Here is a 27179-nt window from a genome sequence, read left to right on the forward strand (position 1 = left end):
TGCCTTCTTCCAGCCTGGCTCTGTGGATGCTGAGGCTGCCCTGTGCTCTACCAGGGCTCTGCTGGAGCTCAGCACTGGGCAAGGCTGGGCCTGCTCTCACCTCACACTGCTGTGGCAGCTTTGCATCAGATGAGCCCTTTCTGAGCAACCAACTGATCTTTCTGCTTTTTCAGTTGAGTAAGACTCTCATCCAGGCAAAGAGATTGCAGTTAGTGATACAAATCCAACTGGCAAGAACCAAAACACTACACAGTCCCAGCTGAACACCTGTATCTCCACAGGATGTTTTGTCTGCCCCACTCTTCATTCCTTTTTGGTTGGAAATGCAATTGCACTTTCTTCCTCATCTAGAAGTACCACGACTGGGCAAAAACTGGTGAGTGGGCCATATTCAAAAGGCAGTGCAGTCTGGAGTTGATGAATGAAGAATTGCCCTTCTCAATTCCAAACCATACCAAAAACCCCATAAACAGGACTTTACATCGTTAAGAAAGAACTGACAATTTAAAAGTGAATGTACAGCTTATTCACAGGGTGAGAAGGAAGGGAATCTTCCAACTGAATTTGCTTTACCTTGGAAATGATTGAGACAGCAAAGCATTTTCTGTCATTACCTCTCTGTCCTTAGCCCCATTTCATCTTAAAAATAAATTAAGGAGCCAGAAAGCAGGAAGAAGACAAATGATAATTTTTTACTCCTTGAGGAACTGGGGTGGTCCTACCACCATGACTGTGACCATTGGTTTGTTCATCCATCCATCTGTCCCGCAGCACGAGAGTTGAGGTTTTACAGAGTCTGTGTTCTCAGTCCTGCTCTGAGCTGGCAGGGCAGAAAGCCGACCTGAAGTGCTAGCGGCTGCTGTTCTTAATCGCTTCCTTCGCTGCAATGATCAGAGGAGTGAGGCTGGAGAGGGGCTTGGCTAATTTTAAAAATGGATGCTGCCCAAAGGAAAAAAAAAAAAAAAGAAAGGAATCATTAGTTTCCAAACTCAGTTCCTCACAGGCTCAAGGATTCCTCTGGTTACCAGAAATACACAGAAATAGGACTGAGGGGAGTCAGACTAGACGGCCGTTAAAGGTTCCTTCCAACCCAAACCTTTCTAGGCATCAGGGGCACCCGATGCCTTTGAGTTTATCTGATGAGAAAATCGATACCTCAGGCAGCTGTTTCACCTGTAGTCACTTCCCATCTTACCTGCAGAAGCTCCTTGGCAGACCCTCGCCTGTCCACATCCATCTCCAGGCAGCAGTTGAGAAAGTCTCGAAACACAGCAGAGAGTCGCTCAGGGTTCTGCAGCTCCGGTGTCCCGTTTGTGGCTATCAGATACAGCGCCTGGAATAAAAACAGGGCACTACTGTTTCATTCATACCCAGAACTGCTCACAAAGACACAAATTTTTAAGCTGCAGTCTCCAGTGGCAGTTTCTTCCCTGGCAGAGGGCTGGAGATGATTTTTCTATACCAACGAAAAGAAAAATCCTGATGCAGTCACAGCTATTCCAACACCAAAATGATCTTGCCTTGACAGCTGATTTCATTGGCTGACCTAGTTAGTAGGAACTACATCAGCAAACGCATATTTTGCTTCTCCAAGTATTGACACCAGCTTTACAAACTGTTTTTAAAGAGTCAGTGTGGTCTAAATATATTATTTCAAAAGATTATTACATCAAATGCATCTCTGCAGTGCTCACTGGTCTCTAAAGTACAGCTTCCATAAAACAAAAGTAATCAAGTTTTCTGCTCTGTTCTTGATAAAAAATGGTTACCGGATGAAAAAAAAAAACCAAATCCATCATCTTACTGTTGGATAAAGAAGCAGAAACATTTGGAGCCTCACGTTCAACACAGAAACATTAAGTTGCATGCACAAATATATTATGATGAAAAGGCATAATTGGGTAGACAGGAGCCACCTGCAACTATGTCTTTCAGCAGTCTCTACATTCCAGATCAGCTCCACTTATGTGGTAGAAGAAAAACTTTTAATGGTCTCATCAGAAAAAGGAGTAATTCCATCCCTATGGTAACCCTCTGCTAATTCTGATACTCAAGTAAATGCATTAATGATGTTCCCATCTCAGAAACTGCCAGGCAAGAAACAGGAGGTTTGGGTAGTTGGATTACTGAAAGCTCAAGCTTGATGACATGGAGAAAGTGGCTGGGCTATGAAAGAAATATGTTCATTACGTATTTCAAGAAATCCAACAACTACTGTGTGCCATCAGCTAAAAATCTTTGCTGTAAAAATCAGTCTTGCTTATAAGCTCTCCTGTTTGGAGGCAGCTGAGACTGCCTCCAAAGAGTTCTGTGCCTGCAGGTACAGCTGCAATGCTTTTCATAACAGTTCTTCAATTGGAGAAACTTGCCACTGAAAAATTCTTGTCATTCAGAGATACGGCTCAAAGAAAGCTCAAAAAGTGCATGACAAATTTCAAGCACTGCTGAAGGCCAAAATGGCAAGTTTCTGCACTGGCACATGTCACTTCTCTTCTAAGGTTCTCCCAGTGATGCAATCAAAGCTGCAGCAGATGCTGATGTGCTCCAGGAACATTTTTAGAAGTGGGCCTTCACAGAACGAATTCAAGCTGATGTGAATGGGATTTTATCTCATGGAAGACAAAATATGGCACAGATTAGAAAGGCAGTGGTATCTGATAGTATTTCACCTTACCCTGAGAGGATTTTCATTAAGGTAGGGAGGTTCTCCTTCCACCATTTCTATTGCCATGATCCCAAGTGACCAGATGTCCACCTTGGGGCCGTATGCTTTTCTTGTTACAACTTCTGGTGCCATCCAGTAAGGAGTCCCCACCATTGTGCTCCTTTTACTCTGCTCTGGGGTGATCTGAGCACAGAAGCCAAAATCAGCTGAGGAGAAAAACAAATACTGTTGAAGCCAGTTTGAATCATGAAAGCAAGTAAAAGAATTCCCCATTTTAAGTCTGAGAATGCAGTGCTGAATCAAGCTGGAAAAGCAGTGTTTCCTCAGGGCTGTAGTCAGGGAAATACAGAATTGGCCAGTTAAAGAAACCCTGAAATTTCATACAGTGGCTTTTATTCATTCACTTGAAGCTTTAGATTGTAACTCCCTCTGCTCTGGAAGGGACACACACAAAGCAAAGCCACTCCTGACACCTTGTTCCTCTCTAGACCTCTCTGCACATTGCAGCTGTGCCCTTAGCTTGCAGCAGGGCTCCGTGCACGCCCAAAAACACCATTTTTGGGGTATTGCCGGTCACTCAAAAGCAGCCCCACACCACATCCCAGGAACACTGCACTTGACCAAGAACACCTACTCAATTTGACAGATCCATCCATCCCAAGAAGAATATTGTCACTTTTGATGTCTCTGTGAATCACTTGGTTGGAATGAAGGAAATCCAGGGCTTGCAGGCACTGGTGGAGAAAAAAAGAAACATGAGGGTAAAAAGTCACAATGTGATTTCATCACACAAAAAAAGGACATGGCTCTATGAGATTTCCTTTCCAGGGCAATGGTGAGTAATGGCAGAACATGGTGCTGTCAAGAGGAAGAGCTTGCTGCTTCAACACTCTTAAGAGTCCTATCTTTCTGAGTGAAGGCAGATCAGCTTTTGGAAGAGACACGTCAATTGTTGCTAAAGACAAACACAGACAGAATGATGCTGCTGCAGTGGACATGCCCTTTCTTCTCTGTATAATAACAGCAACACAGAAACAGAAGCAGCACTCTGTCTGTGCAAACCAAAGCACAAGGGGGACCCCTCACCTCCCGACAGACAGCAGCTATCTGTCCTTCATCCATACACGTCTCGGTGACAACGTCGGTCAAAGAGCCTCCAGCCAAGTACTCCATCACCACCCACAGCTCATCACCCACAAGGTAGCTGAAAGGAGAAAACAGTGGTGTGGAGATGAATGTGCATAGCTAACTTACCTAATAATCATAGCTCTACAGCTGATTTTTGTTTCCAGGTCACTTTTAAGCGAAGACAGAATAAAATGAATAAAGGACATTCCTTCTAGGTTCTACAGTACTTGGAATCTGTGCAGTCTAAATGGGAAAGGCACATCCATGAAAAAGAAGATGTCTTAGGTGACAAGCAAGTGAAAAATGCAGTTTAGTAATGGTGAAGATAAATCTGGAATCGGCACATGCCACCAGCCAGTTCACCATCTTAACTCATAAATTCCACCATTAACTCTGGGAACAAGGCAATACAACTTTCAGACTCATCCATGAGAGGAAGGTGTGCACCACTGAGGTCAGAAGTTGATCAAGTGTTTGGAAACTTGCAAAAAAATACATCCAGAAACAGGAAAGAAAATTTAAAACCTGGCAGATTAGGTGTTTCTGGAAACAAGAACCTAGTCTTGCATCCACAGTAATGGAAAATTGTTGGGAAAAGCCCAAAGGAAATAATTTCTACATAAGACATAGAAAAAACCAAACCCCAGAACAACATGGAGGTAGTGAACTGACAGGCTGTCATTTTAGTAAGATATGGTCGGTCCAGGTTTTTGAAAACAAGGTTTCAAACTACATATGCCAGAAAAGATTAATGCAGAGCAAATGCCATCCACTGGAGATGTGCAGAGAAATAATAAAGAGCTCCATGTTCTGCCAGTGACCAAAGGAGTTTTTTGATCTTTGGTTTGCAGTGTGTAAACAAATATTCATGTGATAATACCAGAACTACTTACCTGTCTAAGTAGTTAACAATATTAGGATTCTTATTTTCCCTCATGACCAGGATTTCATTGATAATTAGTTCCTTTTTGGGCTGCTGTTGGAGATTCATTTGCTTTATGGCCACCTGAAATTACATTGAAAACCATTAACCTGAGTAGTCTGTTGCACAAGATCAGAATGAACAAGGAGTGAGTAATTATATGATTTTTGACTGTATCAGCAACTGCTGCTATTCTTGGTTGCTTAACAAAGCAAACATAGACATACATTATGGATAAAATGCTATCCTAAAAAGATCATTAAGGGTCCACAACAAAAATACAATCCTAGCAATTCCCAACTTCTTGAATTCTGATTTTGCTCTTGTAAGGAACATTTGTTAACACACTTTACACTTGCAGTTACTGTCCGGGTTTAAAAAGAAATAATCCATGCTTTGGTATTTTATGGATATACGCAGGGTTAAAAGGAGGTCTTAGGGTTTTTAGACCCCTTGGAAACCCCAATCTAGGCACAGTTAGCAAGTACAGCACTGCAGGTGGATAAGAAACTACCAGTAAGATTCACATCTCAGTCTTTGCTGACAGCCAGAAATGAGAACTCAGGAATCTGAAGCTGGAGCCCCAAAGAGCAGTGGGATTCTCCAAGACACTATCTCGGCTGCTTATTACTAACAGGATGACCATAATGAGCTGTCATTGACACCAGAGCAAAACACCACTCTATTCTTACCAGCTGCAGTATGACTAAAACACAAAATTGTGCCCAAAACATGACCTCTCCTTAATTATACCTTGAAGATCAAACACATAATGAAGAAATGGTAATCAGTATTACTGTCCAAACCTGAGATTAAGATAAATTAGGCCCAAATGATGGCAGTCACCATCAGTTTGTTGATGCAATAGCTTTGGTAATTAAGACTGAGCCAGCATGTCCTTCTCTGAAAGATACCACTGCCCTCCTTCTTTCTTGTAGTTAATATGGACAAAGTCTTCCTGAAATTAAGTGATGTAACAAAACTATTTATTCCTCACAGCAAGAGGGGAATCTGTGACCACTGTCATGTGACCTGTCTCATTATGACAGATCTTTCAACATCACAAGTTGTATTGCTAACCTATCTGTGGCCACACGCATAGGCAGATTTTATGCTGTAGATACAGAGCTAAACATCTGAACCAGCATTCTCTGCAAAAGCACAGCTTCATGCACACTGGGGAACAGAGATGCAGCAATTTCTAAACCAATACATTTACACTGGTAGTAAAACATCTACTTTTTATCAGCACAAAAGCTTGCTGGGATTTCTTAACAGATCTCTCTCCATTAAAAAAAAACATTCAGGGATTATGTAACACGGTACCAGGGTGGGACCAACAACAGTGCAGAGAGCACCAACCTGTTCTGAAGACAAAATAAAAAATAAATCTCTTACAATTGGCCTTAAAAACTATGGGTGAAGCATCCAGCCAAGCACAGAGAGCACCAAGGCCCTTACTGATCCCAGGAATTCGCAGGCACCTTTTCAGGCATTTCTCAACACCTCAGTTCCAGCGTTGCTGGAAAGTGTATGGCCATAGTAAGTGTTCAGTTACTGAGGCACAGAACCACATTGCCCTTAAAGAGCTTCCACTGAAAAGCTGAAGACAGCAGATGGATTTTGCCAGCTGACACCAGTACATGCTTCAGAGGAACAGCTTTTGCAGGAAAGATGTACTGGCCACCCAAAGCTCCACCCACAGCTCAGACCAGAGGGGAGAGCACTCAACAGCTGCAAAATCTACTGGGATTTTTGACACTTACCTCTTGTCCTGTGGCGATGTCAATGGCCGTATAAACAGTTCCTGAAGCCCTAGAAAGAAAACAGCAGCAAAGAACTGAGAAAAGGTTTAGTCCCTGGGAGTGAAAGCTAGCCCAGAGAGGAGATCTCTGCTGCCTGGAGTGTTTATAAAATACCTGGGTTCATTGACTCTTCAGTCAACAGCACAGCAGCCCATCAACTCTCAGCCATCCGGGGTGTCCAAGAGAAAAATAAGCCCAACATGAAGGAAAAGAGCTGGTGCAAATCTCAAAGGTACACGCCAAACCATTTTAATTCAAAACCTAAGGGGGAGGGTGTCTATAAAAACTGGAATGTAATAGATTTAAAACTTTTCCATTTTGCCTTGTTGTATTTAGGGTGCTTTTTTTTCCTTTTTTCCTTTGTGTCTCTGTGCATGTGTTTTTTCCATGGAATGTAACATACAGTCCAGTTGGGCCTTCTCACACCTCTTATCTGAATCCATCTGGCAAACTCGGGTAATACCACACTCTCATTCTGAGAACCCTGAGCACATGACAGCCATCTGAGGAAAGGATCTAAACACAGTTTTCTCCAGCATGCAAGGAAACAGTTCTCCAGCCATCCTGAGAGGTCACAGCTAGAGCAGGTTAAGGAACCTATTGTTTCAACACCTTCTGAGGCAGTGCCTCACAGCCCAGCCCAGCTGCAGACAGACATGCCAGCTTCAGCTGTGCAGCACTTTGGGTGCTCCTGAGCATCCTGTTTCATTACTTTCCTGATGATTTTTTGCTTCAGGATCTTTCCCTATCAGTGTAAATTGACCTGTGGTATTACAGGCATGAGTTGGTTATGGCAGCACACTCACTCTCTAAGGAGGGCATGCAGTCTTCAGGCTGTACTAAAAGTTGGAGGAAATCAATTTAGATACCCTTTTAGGCCAGCTATTGGCCACTTGTCTTTCCACCAGCTCTCAAGGTACTCCAAGGCTCACTCCTAGGACTATCAAAATAAAAGACCGTGAGGGTGACGCTCACGTTCTCACGGTGACAGCAGTCATCTGCTTCACAGGCATGTTTATTCTGCTCTCACTTCTTCAGCTGACACTTCTGAGAGATGGGAACAGCCCTAAGTGTCCACTGACATTTTACAAATGACAGGAAGAACCAAAGCTTCAAGCAGAAAGCAAGCTGGAATTTGAGAAGGGGTTTTTATACAATGAATGGAGCAGAAACACCTTCCCACAAGGGCCTTACCAAACCAGAGAGATCCAAGATAAAACTTGCCAGAGGAAGAGCATGAGCATGTGTCTGCCTTTCTGCAGTATGTATCCATTCTAGGTCAGCAACAGGCTACCCTGAGCTCAAACCTCACAAATAGTTAAGGCAGAAAAATATCTCCTGATGCCAGTAAACAGCTTCTGTACTACACTGACAGCGGCGTGATCCTGGTGTGACACAGATGGTGCCAGCCCTCCTGGAACTACAGCACTGCCAAGGAAACTGTGACGGTGCAGGCAGTCCATATTTAAAATGCAAGTCAGATACCTAATTTTGAGGCAAGCTCTTTTGTTCTTGCCTCCTCACATAGGAAGTATTTCAAATCAATCTGATTTACAGTAAGCAAAGCTGAGTTTCAAAAGGGAATAGCTTGGGTGATTACTTTCAGTAAATGCCTAAAACCTGCAGGATCCATAAAGCACCTGCCATCACGCAGATGATGCATTTTTCTCTCAAGTGCATCAACACTGTGTCTATTACTGAACTTTTGCTTTTTACCACCTCTGCTAGAAAAGAGAGCTTTTCCTTTAATCTCCTGTTTCAGTTTCTAAACTATGTGGTTATAGTTTAGAATATTGTTTTAACCAAAGTGTCGGAAAGAAATGTTATTGAGAACTGTTATCTGAGTTGCTCTTTTAGGTAATAAAAGTTTTTTCTCCTTTGCTGAGTGCAGTGTATTATTTTGAGACACACAAAAATTATTTCTCCGAAGAAAACAAGCAAACAAGTGCTGCACACTTGACGGACAGGAGATCTTCCAGGTCCTGCTCCTTGCCACAGACAAGATACTGCCAGCATCAAGTTGACTTTGATGATGCCTTCTGACCACAGTTGCAAGTTCTGATCAGTACTGAGAGATAGAAGGATCTAAACCCAGTGTCTGAACATGCTTGGAGCTTGCCTGACTTCATGCTTGATATTACACCAGCAAAACACGTGGCTCGTGGTTCTGCATAAGTAACTGGGATTGGACTTACCCTTGGCCAATTTTTTCAAATCGAGTATACTTCTTCTTAGGATCTCCCACGCTCACAATGCTCCCTGAAAGAAACAAAATGCAAGATGTTGACTTCAAAACAGAGATCCCGCCTTCCAGCAGATCCGAAATGCAGCCCCATTGCTGAGCCCTCTGTAGTCAGTTGGGTAACAACAACAGCAACACCAGAGGCAGCTCCATAGCACAGGTGGCCTCTGCAAAGACTGATTTCCTACAGTCCTCTAAAGGGTCACCTCGACAGGAAACGAAGCACATGGAGAAACATTCAGAGCAGATAGAGATCAGAAAAGAACAGGTACCAGTGCAAGAGTTTGTCCTCTACAAACATTAAGGAGAGCTGGAACAACAGTGCCCTTAGTTTCTTGGGAATAAACACTCTGATGCAACAAAAGGTTTAATACTTCTGAAGATTAAATGCACCTTGGGTTCTGGAATATTTTTTTATGAAAAGGCACCATTTCCAGAGCAGGAAGAACATTGGAAAAGTGTTTCCAGGAGAGGAGGGGATCTTCTCAACCTATCAGGAGTTTGCCAAAAGAATGCCTTTATCCTTTTAAAGAACAGCATCTCATGTTATCATCAAGAATGATGGCATTTTAGATCTAGGACCTCCATGACTGATTACCAGGCTAAGTTCTGAAGACAATCTTGCTTGTGCTGCTTGAGGAACCACACTGCTTGTCTTCAACCTGACACAGATCAGTCACAACCACTGGACTCCCCCTCTCAACACTGTCCACACACTGGTCTTCACAAACCAGCACAAGTGGAATGGGTAGCAAAGGACAGCAATGCCTCTCGAGTGCTGGTGACACGGACAGCTGCCCAAACGAGATGCTGATCCTTTCACAAGTCCAGGTGATGTGATGCAGAAGACAGCCCAGAGTCCTCTGGTCACGTTCTTCTCTACTGAAGAGTTATTCTGTAGTGAAAACCCGCTCTAGAGAAGCAGAATGACCTTTTGGTTTATGGTATGTGTTTCAACGAGATGAAGCTATGAAAAGTTAACCAGGTGCTGAAAGCACTACACCCTCAGCTTAGGTTCCAGATGATCCAGTTCCTCTGACCCTTGCAGGCTGGCACAGCAGGGCAGGACCACTTCAGGATACTTGAGACTGTGCTGGAATCCCAGGCCAGTGGGCAGGCTCCCACTGCCATCCACAATGGGCACTGCCTGGCGTTCCTGGAGCGCTGGGAGAGGGGAGCAAGTACTGTGGGGCAAAGGAAACCTCCTCTCCTGCAGCTCCCATTAGCACTCTTGCCAAGGGTTGCAAAATTATTTTAGCAGGGAGTGCACCAGATGGTGTTGATGCCCTGTCTTCTTGCCGTGCTGGCAGGCAGGATTCCTGGCTAGGCATCCGGTCACATGCCCATTTGGATGCTAAAGCCTCTGCTCCAGAAAAATGGCCTTGACGGGGGAAGACATGTTTGTTACTACTTAGAGTGAAGGGTGTATCACCTAGTTTTGTTTTGGAAGCACAGGTAAACAAATAAGTGTATGTTTGTATTTGTCATACAGGGATACTGCCAGATCAGTAAAAAAAAAATATGCTGTGGATCACTGGAAGTCTTTCCTTCTGAACTCATCTTAAACTATTTCCATGATGTAAATTCCAAGGTAAATCTTTAGAAGGCATATGCATTGAGCCATCACCTTAGGCTTCATTGCCTGCATTTTAGCTAGGAAATCACTGGACCAGAAAAAACAATATTGTTTCTTTAATTAAGCCTTCAGATTTGTTTGAGTCTATCAGATTTTGGCTCTTTCATGAGACACAAACACAATATCCTAAATATTGCTGTCTTTCCTTCCTGTTCAGACTCCCTACATCTCCGAGTGGGCAAGAAGGCATCAAACAGAGCAAGATTTAATTGCAGCTTTCAGTGGCACCAACTCCACGATGGGTGATGGAGCCAGACTGTCTCACACCCTGTGGCTCACAACCCCAGGAGGCTCTGCAGCAGTAAACCAAACGCTGCTGGAATGCTGTGCTTGGCCTGGGCTGGACAACAGGAACAACACTGTGCTGTCTGTATGGCTAGGTGCTATTTTCAGCAAGTTAATGGAACTGTGTACCTATTAGAACAGGTATCAGAAGTTCATGCAAGTTCATTAACATTAGAAAAGAATAAAGAAGACTGAAGAAAGATTTTGAAAAATCATTTTTCCAAATTCACCACTGATTTTGCAGTTCAGATTTTCAGCGTTTTTTCCTCAAGACTTGAGTAGCTTCTTTCCTAAGTTAGTTGTTTGTGGCCGATTCCCTGTGCTTAGGCCAATGCACATCAAATTTTGCAGCATTAATATCAACAAAGTGACAGGTATGCAGCTCCCGCTCAGACCAGCACTCACTACTGTGGACAAAAGATAGACATATCAGCTATTTTGATGTCTTTAAGCACTTTCCTTTATCAAGTCCTAAATTAAGTGGATAAGAAAGCAGAATTGGGCCAGTTCTGTTTTACAGTTATCAGTAGAACATAGTCATGATTTCATTACAGACAGAATTTTATTTGATCTTATCTCGGTAATACAGGCTTTCCTCACTAATAAAACTCTGAAAGCTCTAAAAGAACTAAAGGTATTTCAAGAAGAAAAGAATTATGAAAGCAATTTCAGATAAAAGAGGGCATAGGACATCTTCCTAAAAGTAGCATAAAAACAGTTGTGGGGGAAGTAGGCAAGGTGAAGTGGTCATACGAGATAAAACAAAACAGAACGAGCACCACACTGCCTAAATATAATTAGTCCAGGACTCTAACAAAAAAGTATCCTCCCCATTTTCAGATAGCTTCATGAAAGCACAAAAAGATTTTCATTGTCCACATCACAATTTGCCCAAGGCAGACCAGACCTTCAGACCTTGCTCACTCGGTATCAAATTGTTAAGAAAGAAAAAGCATGAAAGCATGTAACACTTCAAAGATATAACCCCCAACAACTCAAGAGCTCAGTCCTAACTCAGCCTATACAGAAGCTAAGCTTGAATAAATGATACACACGCTTATGTTCATAATGCAGGGTACCTGCAGATCTCAGCCTGCCTCAAGCATTTAGCATCAGTTGAAGAAGCACAATTCCTCTCTCTGTAAGCTGACATACCTGCAGGTAACTATCTGCTCTGGAATTTATTTCATTCTGCCTTCAGCTAAAGCTATTGAACTTATCCCTTGGATACTCCCTAATGGCACTGAGATTCATGTCAACCTGGTAAGGGTGCAGAACACTAAGCAAGCAGCTGAAATCTCACAGCTAAGGAAGGTCTCAGCCTCTGCAGTCACACCAGCCATCAGTGGCAAGGCAGGTATGACAAAAAGGTGGAGCCTTGACAACCACTCTGAAGAAGCCACAGCCAGACTGCAGCCCCTTATGAGCAGTTGCTCCCTTTGAAGACACAGTATTATTGGCTTTGAGATCAGACACAAGGAGGTGTAAATCAAAATGCTTTTTGTACTAACAGTTAATGGTAAACACAGAGTAAACTGGGATCTGTTCTGAACCCAACCGAGAACACAGCACTGGCAGCTATTAATAAAAATATTATAAAGCTATTATACAAATATTTTCTTTAATTTTCGGGCACATTGAAACACCTTTTTCCTCTCTATCCAAGGTGTCAACTGATTTTCTGACAAAAATCAGGACGTATCACTGACAAAATTGTAGAATCCTTATAAAAACAAACTATAGAAGTAGGAGCAGTAATAACAGTCATAAGAAGGACAGCAAGAGAATAGCTGGGGCAGGAGAGTTACTTGAGGCTGAAAGAATAAGCTTAATGCTGCAGTTGTCTACTGTTAAAAAAAAACACACCAAAAAAACGCCCCATGAACGAAAACCCAAAACCCAACAGATTTCTGCAAAGTATTTTGGCTCTGATGACTTGTGAGAAGTCAGGAGTCTAAAGAGAATTTAGGAACCCAAATATTCTGTTCAATTGGCCATTAGCACACAGGAGTTCACTAGGTCACTCACTAGGTCCCAGCCTTCTGCTCAACCAGAAACAACCTCTGCTTTTGCCTTTAGAGCAGGAAGCAGCTCAGACAAACCCAATCCAGCCTGACCTGCCCTCAGAAGCAGGAGGAACACCCTCCCTCAAAGCTCAACAACAGTTTCTGTAGGGAGCTTTAAGTGGCTCTGTGACACTGAACTGAAGAGGAACATTTGGCACAGCTAATGCTGAGATATGCACAAAATACACTGCTCTAGCAGACATAAAATACACAATACATACTCAGTTTCTCTAGGATCTCCTCATCTGTCATCTTGGATTTTTTCCGCTGCCGGTCTGTGTTTCTGTACAGAGTGTTTGTGTTTGAGTTTTCAGGTTGGGGAGTGGTGGCTTCTTTAGCTGGTGCTGGTGCAGCGGCAGGTTCAATGACAGAGCGTGTGTAGATCTGTGAGAAGAAATTATCTCGTGTCAGGAAGATGGCAGAGATCTCCCCAAGATCATATTTCGAATGTAAACCCTTAGGAAGATGGTGTCAGCGACATCCAGGGCTCTAAAACTGTTTGGTTTTGCTGCCCACTTCTTATACTTAATGGGCAAAAAATGAAGGGTTACAAGTTCATGGCCAGTTTCACATTCAATTTTCATGGATTTTCTGAAAAAGTCCGTGGAGAGGAGCAAGTACCTCAAGGGACAGTGTGTCCTACATATTCTGCCAGGTATATGAACTGTGTCTTTGGACAGCTCTCTCTGCTGACAGGGAGCCTGCACATGTACTGTGGACAAACTGGCTCACTTTTACACCCACAGCATCATGAAGAGAAAGTCACAGCCCCTGCCAGAATTCCAGGAACCTGACACCTAAGCACGAAAGCTGGAAACTGATTTTCCAGGTGTCAGTGGCTGGGATGAAGCACTGTCATGGCAGGACCCCAGCCCTCAGAGTCTTCAGCCATGAACGACAAGTGCTGTCTGATCAGAAACTTGCAGCTCTGCACTGCACCAAACACAGTGCTAACCAAAGCTGGCACTTACTGATTTTGTATGTTCAGGTCGTGGGGCGATAACAGGTGGAGGTTCATTGTCATCTTCTTCCTCTTCATCATCTTCATCCTCTTCTTCAGACACAGAGGGAGCCAGAGGAGGTTCTGATGCTGTTTTTGTGCTCTGTGGACAGACAGTAGTGTGAGTGACAGTCACCATTCTGCCACTTTGGAGCTTTGATAGTTACATACAACCTTAGTCTTCCAGAGATCAGAATCCAATCTAGACATGCACGTGCTCCTATGGGCCTCAGTTCTAACTTACAGCACAACACAATTTAAAGGTATTTAAAGTTAGGTGAGTTGAACTCCACCAGTCCCAGCTGCTGCTCAGAGGCACAGAGTAATATCATGTCATCCCAAATTTTGCTGGTAAAACAAAAAAATTAAAATGTGCCTTGTGTTTACCAACTGCTTTCCAGCTGGCTAGAAGAGGCCACTTAAGAGAACTGAAGCAAACTGAAGGCACCATTCTACATATTCACATCTCATTGGCACTCTCTTTAAAATGTCACCCCTTTGGTCCAGAAGAAATACCAGTAAGGGAAGCCCACAGCTAACAGGGAGGCCTGAGTTGCTAACTTTGGAAAGCTGACGTGCTGACTGTCTCACTACTGCCTCTGTCTGCTAGAAGAAAACACCACAGCATCTGCCAAGGTGTCCATACAAGGCTCACTGTACTCTGGTGAACACCACACTTCCTCTGAAAAGTGTGTTTTATTAAAGATAAGGGAAGTGGCATCGACTGAAAATCTGAAGCATGAATATTCAAGGATAATTTTTCATTTCATTATGCACAGTCTGCTGTGTAATCACAAACCTCACATGAAGTTGCTTAACATTTAAAAATAAAAGCCAAATTCCCATTCAGTCACTTGCTATTTAATGCACTAACAATAACCCTAATAAATTTGGTCACTATTAATGTGGATGTCATTCCTACATCTCTGGGAATGCTCTTGCAATTCAGCATTAATTAGAGTGGATGGTTATTTAAAACTTTCTTTCAATGGTTCCAGTGAGTTACATATCAATTATAATCTGATTTATATTCAGCTATATATCCAGCTGTACTAAGGAGAAATCATGAAATTCGATAGAAATGGGATTCTAAGTTGTTTAAATTAAAATGGGCTCATTAGACAGTACTGCATACTGTTGTGAATTATATATTCCATCGTGGCTAAAACCGGCAAGCAATCTTCTGTCTGCAAAATAAGACTTTCACTTGTTTCAAAGCAATTAAACAGAATGAAAAAACAACCAAGGAAAGCCCATGGCTTGCTGCATAATTCTGAAACACCAGGGGCATCAAAGGTTACTTTCCCACTCACCGAAGGATGGGCTTCTATGTATCCATGGGCGCTTTTATCTGCAGAGAGCAAGGGAAAATGAACCAGATGTTGTTAGGAAAAAAAACTGACCATTGTAGGGAATCCCACAGAACAAGTTAACACCACCCCTCCAGGAGAAACAGTTTCTTTACACAGCAAAGAAGAGAACGGGACAAAATTCTAGATTGTGTCTAATTTTTGCCCTGTTTGCCAGTAAATTTGGTCAAGAAAATGCAAATTGTTCTTTAACAATCAATGCTTCTGTTCCACCCAAGAGCTAAAGCAGCTTTTTCTCCTCTCTTTCCTGTGTTTTATTTTTTTAAATAAATTGCATGCACTCATTCTAATTAGCTTGTGACAACGTATCCCCAGAAAAGCTTCCCCAAATTCCCCCTTAAGCATGGCAGTTCTATTCTGACACAGCACAGGAACAGAACTATTTCAAAGTTTGCATTTCTTAATAAAGGGAATCACTATTTTAGTGCACAGTAAGTGTAAGTTTAGTCAAATCCTTTAATTACGGAATTTGGAAAATTCTGGAGATAAGTGCAGTTTTTAAAGGGACTTGTGAGAAGCTTTCCTAGTCTGCATTTTGAAAGTTGTCTTGGTTGAACCATCGAACTAAGGAAATTACAGCTGCCACAGACGATGCTGTGGAGGGAATGGAACCCTGCAGGTTACATTCCAAAGCTGCCCATACCCCACTGCCTACAGACACCTCCTTTTTAGCTGAAGCTGTTGACAGGAGCTCTACCAAACTAATGGTATCTTAATGGCAATTTTGTTTCAAAATCTTGGTTAGTTCTAAAAACCAGCGACAAAAAAAAGTCACCGTTTCAACATTTCAATGACATTTGGAGGAGATGTGGAATTCATTTTAGGATAATTGGTTCAGTTTGCTTCTTGACCACTTGAACACTGAATTTTGCTCTGACTCATTTTGAAGCCTGACCTTCCTTTTTCACAGGGAGAAGTCAACTTACCTCCTGACGTAAAGCTCATGTATTTCTGGTTGTTAACTGTTTCTTTGGAATCATAAAATTTGAGAACATCTAGAACAGCCTGTGGGTTCTTCTTCTGCTCCAGTTTTGTTATGTTGGAGGTCTGTAGTAGCCTGGCCCACTGCTCTGGAATGCCCTGTAGTTGTCAAGTGCAAAAAAAAGTGGGTTTAGAGTATTTAAAATCCACAGCCTCACAGATCTTTACCAAGATCCCACGTTCCCTGTAGCACAAATTTACTTGCAGAAATTTTCACTGACACCTCACAATTAAAATTAGATGCAATCATTCTCTTCTCTATTAACATCTAGATAAAACCAGGACCCAACTTTAAAAAGAAAAGAAAGTAATGACTGTGAGAGGAAAAAAAGTGCATGAAACTCCTCTGGAAATCAACTCTGCTCTTCCATGGAATAATGATTTAAGGCTTAGCTTGTTTGCCTGGTGATTCAGTGCAGACATAACAAGACAATTATTCTCTATTGGTGGACAACACAGTGTCTTTTAGGAGCTTTACACTGGACTTTTCATGCTTAGGAATGCAAACACATTTTGCTGAAATGATCACTGCTGTCTGATTACAAGGTGAACCCCACCCTGATACAGTTCATTTTCAGCATACCAGGGAACACTGTGGGGTAAAGAATCCGTCTTTCAGCTCTCAAAAGCATGACACTGAGGTGTCCCACTGCTGCAAAGGATGCCTCTAAGTTCTCTACTGCAAACATACAGAAACCAGGGACTCGGAAAACAGGCTGAGAGTCCCAAAGCCTTGGATGAATTCTTGGACATCTTATGGGTGAGGGTGGCATTTGAAAATTGATCCAATCGCTGAAAGCCGCAGCTCTACACTGGAATTCTATTTATAAAAACTTGCTTTAGTTACCCAGGATGGTTCCCTAAATTTGACAGCCTGTCATTTCCCCCCTTTACTGCACAGCTGACAGCGACCAGTGAATTGTAGGGCTCACTGAAGAAAAACGACACCTTGGCCTTGGTGCCACCCCAATCTACTTTCATACAGCTTCTTCCTCAGAAGTTCTCCACAAAACAATGTGTGACATGGGCCTCCAAAGTTTAGGACTGATGAAAAAAAGAGTGGGAAAAGCCAAGCAACAAATCTACTGCACACACATCAACCTGCTGCTGCAGTGCTATGACATCTCAAAGAAGCATTTGGGGCCTGTGACGCACCTCTGGGAGCTTCCCTGGGCACATCTGTGAGCCATAGAGATCTGGCTGCAATGGACGTAAATAAAGAAAGAAAAGAAAGTTAAAACAGAATGTGGGACAACTCAGAAGGTGGCAGGAGGAGGAAACCAATGGGCCAAAATGGGCAAGTCCCATCTAAAATGGGAGTTACGAGGCGGATACCAAACAGATCCGGCGGCGGATGGGTTACAGGAAGGCAGGCTTAGGAAAACAGAAAAATCACAACCATTCCAAAGTTTGGAAGCATCATTCCCCCTCCTCTTGCTTTTAAACCAGTTTTTCTCTCCCTCATAAAAATACATTCCTGAGAATTAATGGCAAGTGACTGAAAAAATTACTTGTGATTTCCTGTCTCAATTAAAAAAAAAACCAAACCAAAAACTATTGGGCTTTTGCTGTTTGCCTAGTTTTGAAGCCAGGTTAACACTTTTGAATGGCTCTATACAAGTTTTTTCCAAGCTTGGGGGTTCTGCAGCCCTGAGATCACCACTGGCCAGTGAGTGAGTCCCCAAAGTGCAATGGAGAGAGCAGCCAGTCAGATTGTGAAATCTGGGAGGTTGTGTATGGCCACAACTCAAATAATCTATACGTGTCAGACTGAAAATCAGGACAATTGTAAAGAAATGCTTGATTTGATTAGGAATGTTCAACTTCTTTGGATCTACAGCCACAACTTTTCTCACTTACTAATGTCATAATCTTGAAGCTTTAAAAGTTTGGTGGGTGACCACATTTTCTTCTAGATTGGGGATGAGGAAACGGCTTCAAACATGCATCTCTTACAAAGAACACTCCCCAAAGCCCTGCTAACCACACTCCCTCCTCCATTCAGAAAATGCAACTGTTTCTTCAAATAAAGGAACATAAAGCTCTAGCAGCATGCTCCCACCCAACAGTTTCCAACCAGTTTTATTCTCTGCTTTAAAAGCCCTACTTCTTAGCAAATGTGGTTGCTCCAAGCACAGTGAAATGGAGACATAACATCTGCTCATGATGGACAGCACAGCCTGGTGCTCAAGCCTGAAAGCCAGAACTCAGGAGCCCATGCAACTGTGCATTGGGATGCAACTACCAACAGTCAGGGGATGCAGCTGGGGGTGATGGTTGGGTGTCAGAGAATGGCCCAGTGGGTTGCACATAACCAGGAGAGCAGGCACGACTGGCATGACAGCTGCAGGAATTAGAAACAAACAAAAAACCCCAACCCATACATTTGCACATTTATCCAACACTTCCATGGCACTTCCAAACTTTTGAAAGAGACAGACAGCGTGACCACTAGACAGTGGGAATATTTATCCATGACATGGCTAGTAGAAGTTCCTTCAGCAGGACCTACTTACCACATGACTACCCAGCTGATACACGGGTTCTATCCAGGTTGGGACAAATCAAACAAGCCTAATGTAATCTGTGATTAGCTGGGACTGACATCCAGTTCTTAATGCTGCAAAAACTCCCTTGCTTTCACTGGTATTTGACTCCCCTAAGGACTGCAGCATAAGCCCTGTGCTGGCAAGCTGCACAGGGGAAGTCACCTGTCCCTTTGGTTCCTTTTGAATTGGTTAGAGCCCTCTCAGACTGCAGCACTGCACTTCCACACTTCAGTGCTATTGCAGAAATATTGTGTGGTTGCAAAATAGCAGCCATCTAATCTGCACTGTTTGGAAAGGGGAAAAGATATTAAAAAGGAACTGTGCTACAGCAACAAAGCTGGATATATTCAGTCATGTAGAACTGCTGTGCTCTATAAAAGGGCAGGACCTGTGCTGGCGGCATCTGACACAAAATAAAAAAATAAAAAAGCAAAAATCTCTAATGCTAAAGTAAAAAGCTCTGCTGCTATCATCATGTTTTGACACACAGGATGATAATAACAACATTCAAAATGATCCAAATCGTGACCCCTGAAATACTTATAGAGTGTTTGTGCTCAGAACCAAAGTGCATTAAGCTTGACATCCCTCCTTTTTGTTCCAGCTGGCAGTGACATGAACCAACTGGGACCCTCACCACAAGTCAGACTATGGAGAACACAACTGTGACCCATCGTGTTTGCACAGAGCCAGAAGGAAAAGGTCTGAAGCACAGGGTAGAATTAAAAGTAGAAGGTTGGAAGGAAGAACAGATAGAGAATAAGAAGAGCTGAACGTTTAGTGGGGAGAGAAGGGAAGGAGGAAATGCAAAGATAGACAGGAAGAAGTGATGCAAACACAAAAGGGAGAAAACAAAAGCAGAAAGTAACATAACATATAATACAATACAAAGATAAGGAGAATGGCACAGAAGATTAACTTGAACAATAAAGTGGCTACAGGGAGAGAAAGAGAGGAAAAATGGGAAAAGCCAGGACAGACAGCACAGAAAAAACAACTTTAAAAGCTTTATGCTAAGTTTCTGATAAAAAATGACCACATCTGGGCTTTTTAAATGAGCATTTAGTCAACCCCCAGGGTTTGGCACAGAATAAATTTTATATATGACACCTATTTAAAAAGGCTAATTAACTAGTTCGCTTATTTTAAATGTAGCTGTATTTCCTAATTACAAAGGATAATTCAATTTCACTACCCCTTTGAAGATATGCTGTCATTAAATGTGTCTTTTTCTCTTCTACTGTTATTACTACTGTTGCTACTGCTACTGTAGGATACAGAAAGTTTCCAGCTTTCTGAAACGTCTTTGCAAAAAAAAAAAAAGTGGCAATCAAAAGAAAAAAATCATTAAAAAATCACGTTTAGGATTCAAATTCCAAAAATTGGCCATCCTTTGTCCAGGCAAATGATTTGTCCCATCCTGTTTCGTGTATGCAGCCAGTCAGCACTACCACACTTCATTCACAATTTGACACAGGGTGATTACACAGTCTGACCACTCAGCTCACAGGGCACTACAGGTGGCACAGAGAGAGTTGCTAATGCTTCCTCTCACCTCCACAGCTCAACCACACATAAGCTCACTGCCATCTCAGCTTTAAGGGACTAATGGGTTCTGCACCTAACTATTAGTCTGAGAAAAAATGCTCTGAAACCCCCTGCACGCTTCAGAGAGCTTCTATCAACTCATTTTTCCCAACACTTCATGCACTTTGTCAAGATACAAGTAGCTGACAGCTATTCCATTAATACACAAAGGCTAGATATGTGTTTGATCATCTCAGGTGTCAATGTATTTTAAAGAAATTAAATTACAATGAATGGACTTCCATAATGCTGCTGTTTTCTGGGTATCTCCAAGGGCTGCCTGCAGAGCACATGGACTTTGCATTTTGAGGCTGGTTGTCTACTATGCACGTGTGTGGGGGCTTTTTATGCTTTTCCAAAGACACTGAAAAACCAACTCTTGTAGCAGCTTGGGGGACTGATAAAAGCATACACCTACGTCCTTCCTAGTTTTCATTTTCCACAGACACTCTGCTGACAATCCTTGGAGGAAAAAAAAAAAAGCAGCCTGAATCACAAGTTAAACACTCCAGATCCTAAGCCCAACAAAGAAAAGTCTCTTTCTTCACAGCCTGGGTGCTGTCATCTGATGTTTCTGGCAATAGGAGGTTATTTTACCATCAAGAAACTAGAAGCTCTGGTAAGTATGAAATACAGCAGTTACTTACTGTGAATTCTCCTGTGACGGCATCAAATCCCACATGAATGGTATGTTCAAAGTCTGAAGGAAGAGAGATCTCAGGACGTTCTTTTTCTTTCTTCTTGTTGGCTAGAGGCAAAATGTTAACAAGCACTTATTTTCTGTACAGCTTTTCATTTAAAACTTCTCACAATCAGCGTGCTCAAAATAGTATTTTAAAAGTGGAAAACAAATCAATTAACATCCATCTAACTTGACAAACAGATCCAAGCTAATACAACACCAGCCGGTCAAGTCCTGTTGGGGAAGGTCTAGAAGGTGTTATTTTGTTTTGTTTTTCTTTCAGCCACTGTACTTGCTGCCAAAGCAAGCTGCTCATGAAGTAGCCTTCTTAGGCTATCTCTAACCAGTAGGATTTCTATTATCAGTTCTTCTTTTCACTGAGATTTCATATCTAGCAACTAACTCCTGTTTGTTAACTTCACTCTGTGGGTTTCTGTGGAAGTAAATCACACAGGATACATCTGTGTATGGATCTTTTTTCTTCCAATGTGGTTTGAACCTGTTTCAAAATCAGCCAAATTAGAGAGGAGAGGTTTTTAAGACAACTGGGTTCCTAGAGGTTCTGTGAAAACTGGCAGCTCAGGAGGTGACGACTCTGCCAAGTAAAAGGCTGAAGCAGCAGCTCTGTATTAGAAAACAGAGAATCTGCACAGCAACAGGATCCCACAAATGCCACTGGAAAAGCTTCATTTGAGCTCTCAATTAACTAAGACATATAATCATAAAACAGGCTTTATGAGTCTCCAGAAATTTGTTGGTTTTAAATCATTCCACCAGTATTCCCAGAGTGTGGAGTGTCTTACTGAAGCAGACAGGCCTGGAAGTCAGTCAGCCTGCATATGCTTCTCATCTCTCTCTCCCTCTACCACCTTTTGAAAGTAATGTGGTCATCCATCTCCTGCGCTTCTGACAGCTGACAAGTGTCACTTCAGCCCAGTTTTATTGACCCTGATAAAGAATGAGTGGAATAAAGGCTGAGAGAAGCTGCCTTCACTTTCCTTCAGTGTTTTAGTATTACGTTTGCCAGCTCTGTAAGTTCACTCAGGGGTCTCATCCAAAGGCTGAACTCACTGTGTATCAGCACCGCTCCCAGCCTGGGTCTGTCTTTGCTCACAGGCAGTACCTCCATGAGGCCTGTCTTCGCACATCTTTCTTATTCTGCCTTACAGCCTCCTTTAGGTGGAAGATGCTCTACTCTTCATCCAGAGTATTTTGAATGTTTCTAGTACTTTCTCTGCATTGCTGCATTTATCCTCCTTAAATAATTGTCACCTTTTCTCTGTGCTGCACGCCCCTACCCAACGTTCATTGATGAAACAGTTTCATTTAGCATTCAGTAAAGATGGCAGCAATATCTCAAACAGAAATGCAAAGGCTTTTCCCCTTTTTTTATTGCTTAGTTGATGTTTAATTTTCAGGACAGATGTTGCCAGTTAGAAGATATCATCTCTATGCAAATAACAACACTGGCTTCTACTACCTCATCATTTGCAAGCAAATGCAGTGAAAATTAGATTTAAAGAATTATCAAATTCAGTTCACAGCAACAGTCAAATCTAGAAGCAAAATAAGGGATTACAGAAAACATTCCATCAAAAGCAGCACTTGTACATTCTAGGACTCTCCTGCAGGAGGACAAGTGTTCTAGATCATTCCCCAAGATATGGTTCATCTGCTTCATGGACCTCTGCCTACCAGACTGTGATACAACACCTGTGGTCCAAATGCTGATAAACTATAAATGAAATACAGAATTAAGCATCTCTTTACAACACCCTCACCTCTCCCCAGTCTAAAAACTTTGACACTTCTGGGTCCTGCAGATCAAATCACTTCTATTTCATACACACTGGCAAAATGATACAAAAAGGCATGGCTTCTTTGAAGCACTGACTGACTGGATTCAAGGGGTTTGTACTGGACATGCTATTTGATTTTCTTGCAAATGCCCCTCACAATACCCTCCTGCTGCATAGCACTTAGCCAGGAAGGCCTCCACACCACCTCAGCACCTATTACAGATTAAAATAGAACAAGGAAAGATTGTTCTGTCTCCCACGGTCTGCATCACCATCATCATCACCATTATGTTAAAAGAGAAGTTGTTTGGGAGAAAAATGTGACTCAGCTAAGTGGCAGCTTTTCTCCAGAGACAGAGGAAGGGTTTAACCTCATGCTTACGCCCTCCTGTTTGCTCACCTCCTCTTCAGCTCATTCTGTTCCTTCCTCCATCTCTCTTCCTTCCATTCTCCCTCATGCCATCCTCTCATTTTCCTTCCTGCTCTGGTCCTCCTGTCCCACCCCAGCAGCCTTGTCATTTTTCTTTCCTCCATTTATCCTTACCCTGCTGAGTTTTCCTCCTTCTCTCTTGTTTTTCTGTACAGCAGCCAACCAGATGCCTAAAGGCCAGACTCTGCACCCACCTGCAACCAAGTCTAAAGCAGCTTCAATGGAAGTGATACCATTCACCCAGTAACCTTAACACAGATGGACCTCTGCACCTGAAAGAGGCATCTGAGCTGTGGTGGGCCAGCTTCCCTCTGATTTCTTCAGGCCTTCATGGAGCCACCAGTGCACACACAGTATTAATTTATTTCACAGCAATTACAGATGATTTAATGAAAGAAGAACAAGGCTGGATCAAACAAGTGATACAACACACAGAAAGTCATTACTTTCTGCTCTCAATTCTGCTGAGGCAACACCTCTGTTGAAAGGAAGCACTAATGCTGTGAACTGCACTGTGGCTCCCATCACCATCATTAGCTCTGAGACAGGAAGGCCAATTTCACAGCTTCAGCACAGGCTATGAGGGAATAGGTTCAGCTCCATGTTCAACGAGGATTGCCTGTGTGGCACTGGAGATTCATTTCAATTGTCTGCCTTGGCTTCCTGCCCTCAGGAAATGGGATACCTTACCCCAGAGATTAGAGAGAGAAAGGAGTACGAGGTCAGGTGCTCTGGGAAGGAGCAGGACACTACTGCCTACACAGCTTATATCAACTGTAGATGCACAGAAGGGCCCCACAGAGCCATCAATGGCTTGCCAAAATAACTGAAAATGCTGCAGTCCAGCAGGGGAGTGACTGCAAAGATTCCTGGTGTCCAGGCACAGCAGTCCTGGAACACAACCACCTTGGAGGGAACGCACTGTACCACATCCATCCTCGCATCCCTCCTGTCTGGTGAGCAAAGGAAAGACAACAAAGTCCCTGCAGGTTTAGGCAGAAACACCCTGCCATGGTGTTTTCTTCACATTTTGTTTACTTCTACCGGTGGTGAACTATTAATATAACACTGTGATGCTGCAAAGCACTGCACTAGATGAAAGCAGCCGTATCAGTCACCTTCTGTTTTATAAGCAGGACTCTCAAAAATGTGTCACAGAGTCTGTGAAGCACACACAGACCAGCTGATACCATGACCCACAAACCAACCCTGCAATGAAACCACCTCAAGGGGCTTGGCCAGTCAAGCTAAACTTCCTCCATTTATTAGTTCACCCAACAAAATTAAGCTATAAATCTTACCTTACTTTTCCTCACAGTCACATTTAAAATCACGACACTTGTATATTTTCTAAGACTGCTCTGACTGGTAGTTAATTACATTTTTAATGTCAGTGATCACTTCCAGGAGGGATTTTTTCTGGATCTCCCCTTTTCTGCATGTATTTCACACAGTACCTCCTATTTAAGAAATGCTCCCTCAGAGAGGGATAATACCATCCTGCTATCACTCAGGGGAAGAAGTGACCCAAGTCTTTCCAGGAATTAAAAAAGCCGGGAGAGGTTTTCATTTTGACCTTTAAAAAGAATCAATGGAAAATTAACTTTGTTCTCAGAAAGGGACATTTGGGGGAACACACTGCAGAGTGAACGGGGCCAGGTCTGCCTGAGGAATGGGCCCATCCAGTCACAGCCTTCCCACGAGAGGGGTCTGCAGGACTGCCTGTGGCTGAGGGCAGGAGCGGGGCTGACACTGTGCCTTCTACTGCCTGTGAGGAGTTCTGAATGCCAGGCTACCTCCAACTGCTCCACACTACCTGTGGTAAAGACTCATGAATGCAGCAGCTAAGCAGCACAAGTGAGCTGGAGCTCCAAGGGAATGACCACAGCTCCATAGTTCTGAGCTCTCCTCGAAGGGACAGTGACACACATTGAAGGCAGAATTCCTCTTGAAATCCATCTGGATTTTGTGCTGCTGATCACAACCAGTTTTCAGTCCACCTCACTGCACACTTATCTAGACTGTATTTCATCAGTTTGTCTGTGAGGGTGCTGTGGGAGGCTCTGCTGAACACCTTACAAAAGCAGAAGTAACAACCATTGCTCTGCCTTCACCACCAAGCCTGTCATCTCAAGGTAAAAGGCTGTCAGTATAGCTCAGCATGAACTCTCTGTAAATCTGTGCTGACTATTCCTGATTGCATTCTTATCCTTCATTTGTGTGGAAATGGTTTCCAGGAGGATTTGCTCTACTACTTTCCCAAGGAACAAGGTGAGGCTGACTGGCCTGCATTTCCTCAGATCCTCCTTCTTAAAGGCAGACATGATATTTGCTTTGTTTGTCATCAGGAACATCCTCCAGTCACCCCAACCTTTCCAAGAGTGGCCTTGCAGTGACATCAGCCAGCTCCTTCAGCATTTGTGGGTGCAGCCCATCAGTTCCCTTGGCATTAGAAAAAAAAGGAGACCCCTTCTCTTCATTCTGTCAATACACTAAGTAAAAAAAAAACACCTCCTTTCTGCAAATGCATTTCAAAGAATGCAACTGGAATTCTGTTCGCTGCATGTTTAAAAGACTCTCTTGCTGTAATCACAGTTTGTAGGTTTTAAACCAAGCCATTCTGTGTCCACTCTCACTGCAAAAGCAACAAGAAAGAAGAGCCTTGCTCCTCTTACTGGAATGTAAGTGCTCTAAAAAACCCCTCAAAGTGTCAGGCATACTGCCCTCTCACTTCTGCGAATGTATTTCCAAAAGTACACAACCTCGTCTTTTTACTGCTAATGCAAAGCAAAATCCAAAGGAAAGGATTCCCCAGCTTAACTATAAAGTTATTTTTAAAAGGCAAGTTGCACAATGTGGGCACATTTTAGTGGCTTTTCGGAGACAAGAAAGTAACTGACTGAACACCTCCCCCTCTTTCCAAACATGTTTCTAGAGCAATTGGAACAGAAGGCTTTGGTACCAAGGTCTGCAACCGAAACAGAAAGAAAACAGTGGCAGAAAGTAAACACCACAACCACCAACCACCAGAAAGCACAGAGATGGAGCCACCCATCTGCACTGCTGATACTTTACTTTTATCCCCTCCTCCTGGAAAGATGGAGCGCAGCCTGGCTTTCTTGTTCTTCTCCTCAGGGGCCATGGGAAGCGGTTTCGAGCTGTGGTTCAGTGCTGAAGAATCGCGGTTGTTGCTGTTCATTCTCAACGGTGGGGCTGGAGGTTTCTCTTCAATATCCAGACTATCGGACATCTTCAGCAGCCCTCACAGCCTCCTGCAAAGCAGAACACAGAACATGCCTGTGAAGGGAGGATGCCAAGGCTGCTGGGCTGGGGGGGGAAAGGGGGTGAGAAAAGACTTCTGGTGGAATAAGAAAACCTCTCTGTTAGAGGTTTGGTCTGAATAAAGTTACCGCTGGTAACTAGAAATAAATTCAGTGGCCAATTCCTAAAAACCACTGTATTATCCCTGTTACAGGCTTTTTAAGTATTTGCTTATAACTTTTTCCCTGTAGTTGTTTACAATCCAAATTTTCTTCTAAAACAGACTTCCAAAGTAAAATTTAAATGATTTACTGAAACTACCTGGCATTGTAGTCAATCATTTTTATGAGGTAAGAAACAAAGTGCATGTTGAGGGGGTATGGGTAACAGGCATTAAAACTCTGTTCCCTCCCTGCTATGTTTTGAGAGCTTAGGGCTTCAAAAGGAACAATCTTCTCAAAAGAAACTCATTTTGAAGTACGAATTAAAAAACTTTCTTACACATAAAAATGAGTATGTGTTTACCTTAAAATCAGCCAAAGCTGGAAAATGTTCATATCCTGAAAACAATCCAAGTCTCATTCTGTCCTGCTACCACACAGGTCTGCTCCCACGGGAGGTGCTCACCTCCACTTGCACACTGAACCACAGGCAGCCACCGTCCAGGTGTTGCTCCCTAGAGCTTTGCCTGCAGGCACAGATGTGTGGAAAAGATTACACAGTCCCAACTAATGGAGTCATGAACTGGAGGCAGTTGTCAGAGAGGATCAC

At 42.9% G+C, this 27179-nt stretch overlaps 1 protein-coding gene across 1 annotated transcript; it reads right to left on the reverse strand.

Annotated features, from left to right (window-relative positions):
* Positions 1–673: 673 nt before the first annotated feature.
* On the reverse strand, positions 674–27179 carry PAK3 (p21 (RAC1) activated kinase 3). The gene is made up of 15 exons (XM_018070683.2): positions 26934–27179; positions 26223–26419; positions 20884–20984; positions 16046–16199; positions 15063–15100; positions 13721–13852; positions 12971–13133; positions 8716–8779; positions 6482–6530; positions 4687–4799; positions 3752–3869; positions 3300–3399; positions 2675–2871; positions 1196–1333; positions 674–939 (listed from the first exon to the last, which is right to left on the reverse strand). Exons 2-15 carry the CDS (start codon positions 26395–26397, stop codon positions 850–852), a joined length of 1632 nt encoding a protein of 543 aa, XP_017926172.1. The 5' UTR covers positions 26398–26419; positions 26934–27179; the 3' UTR covers positions 674–849.

The sequence above is a fragment of the Manacus vitellinus genome, unplaced genomic scaffold (assembly GCF_001715985.3).
Source record: "Manacus vitellinus isolate BGI_N305 unplaced genomic scaffold, ASM171598v3 scaffold_19_pilon, whole genome shotgun sequence".
Lineage (NCBI taxonomy): Eukaryota > Metazoa > Chordata > Aves > Passeriformes > Pipridae > Manacus > Manacus vitellinus.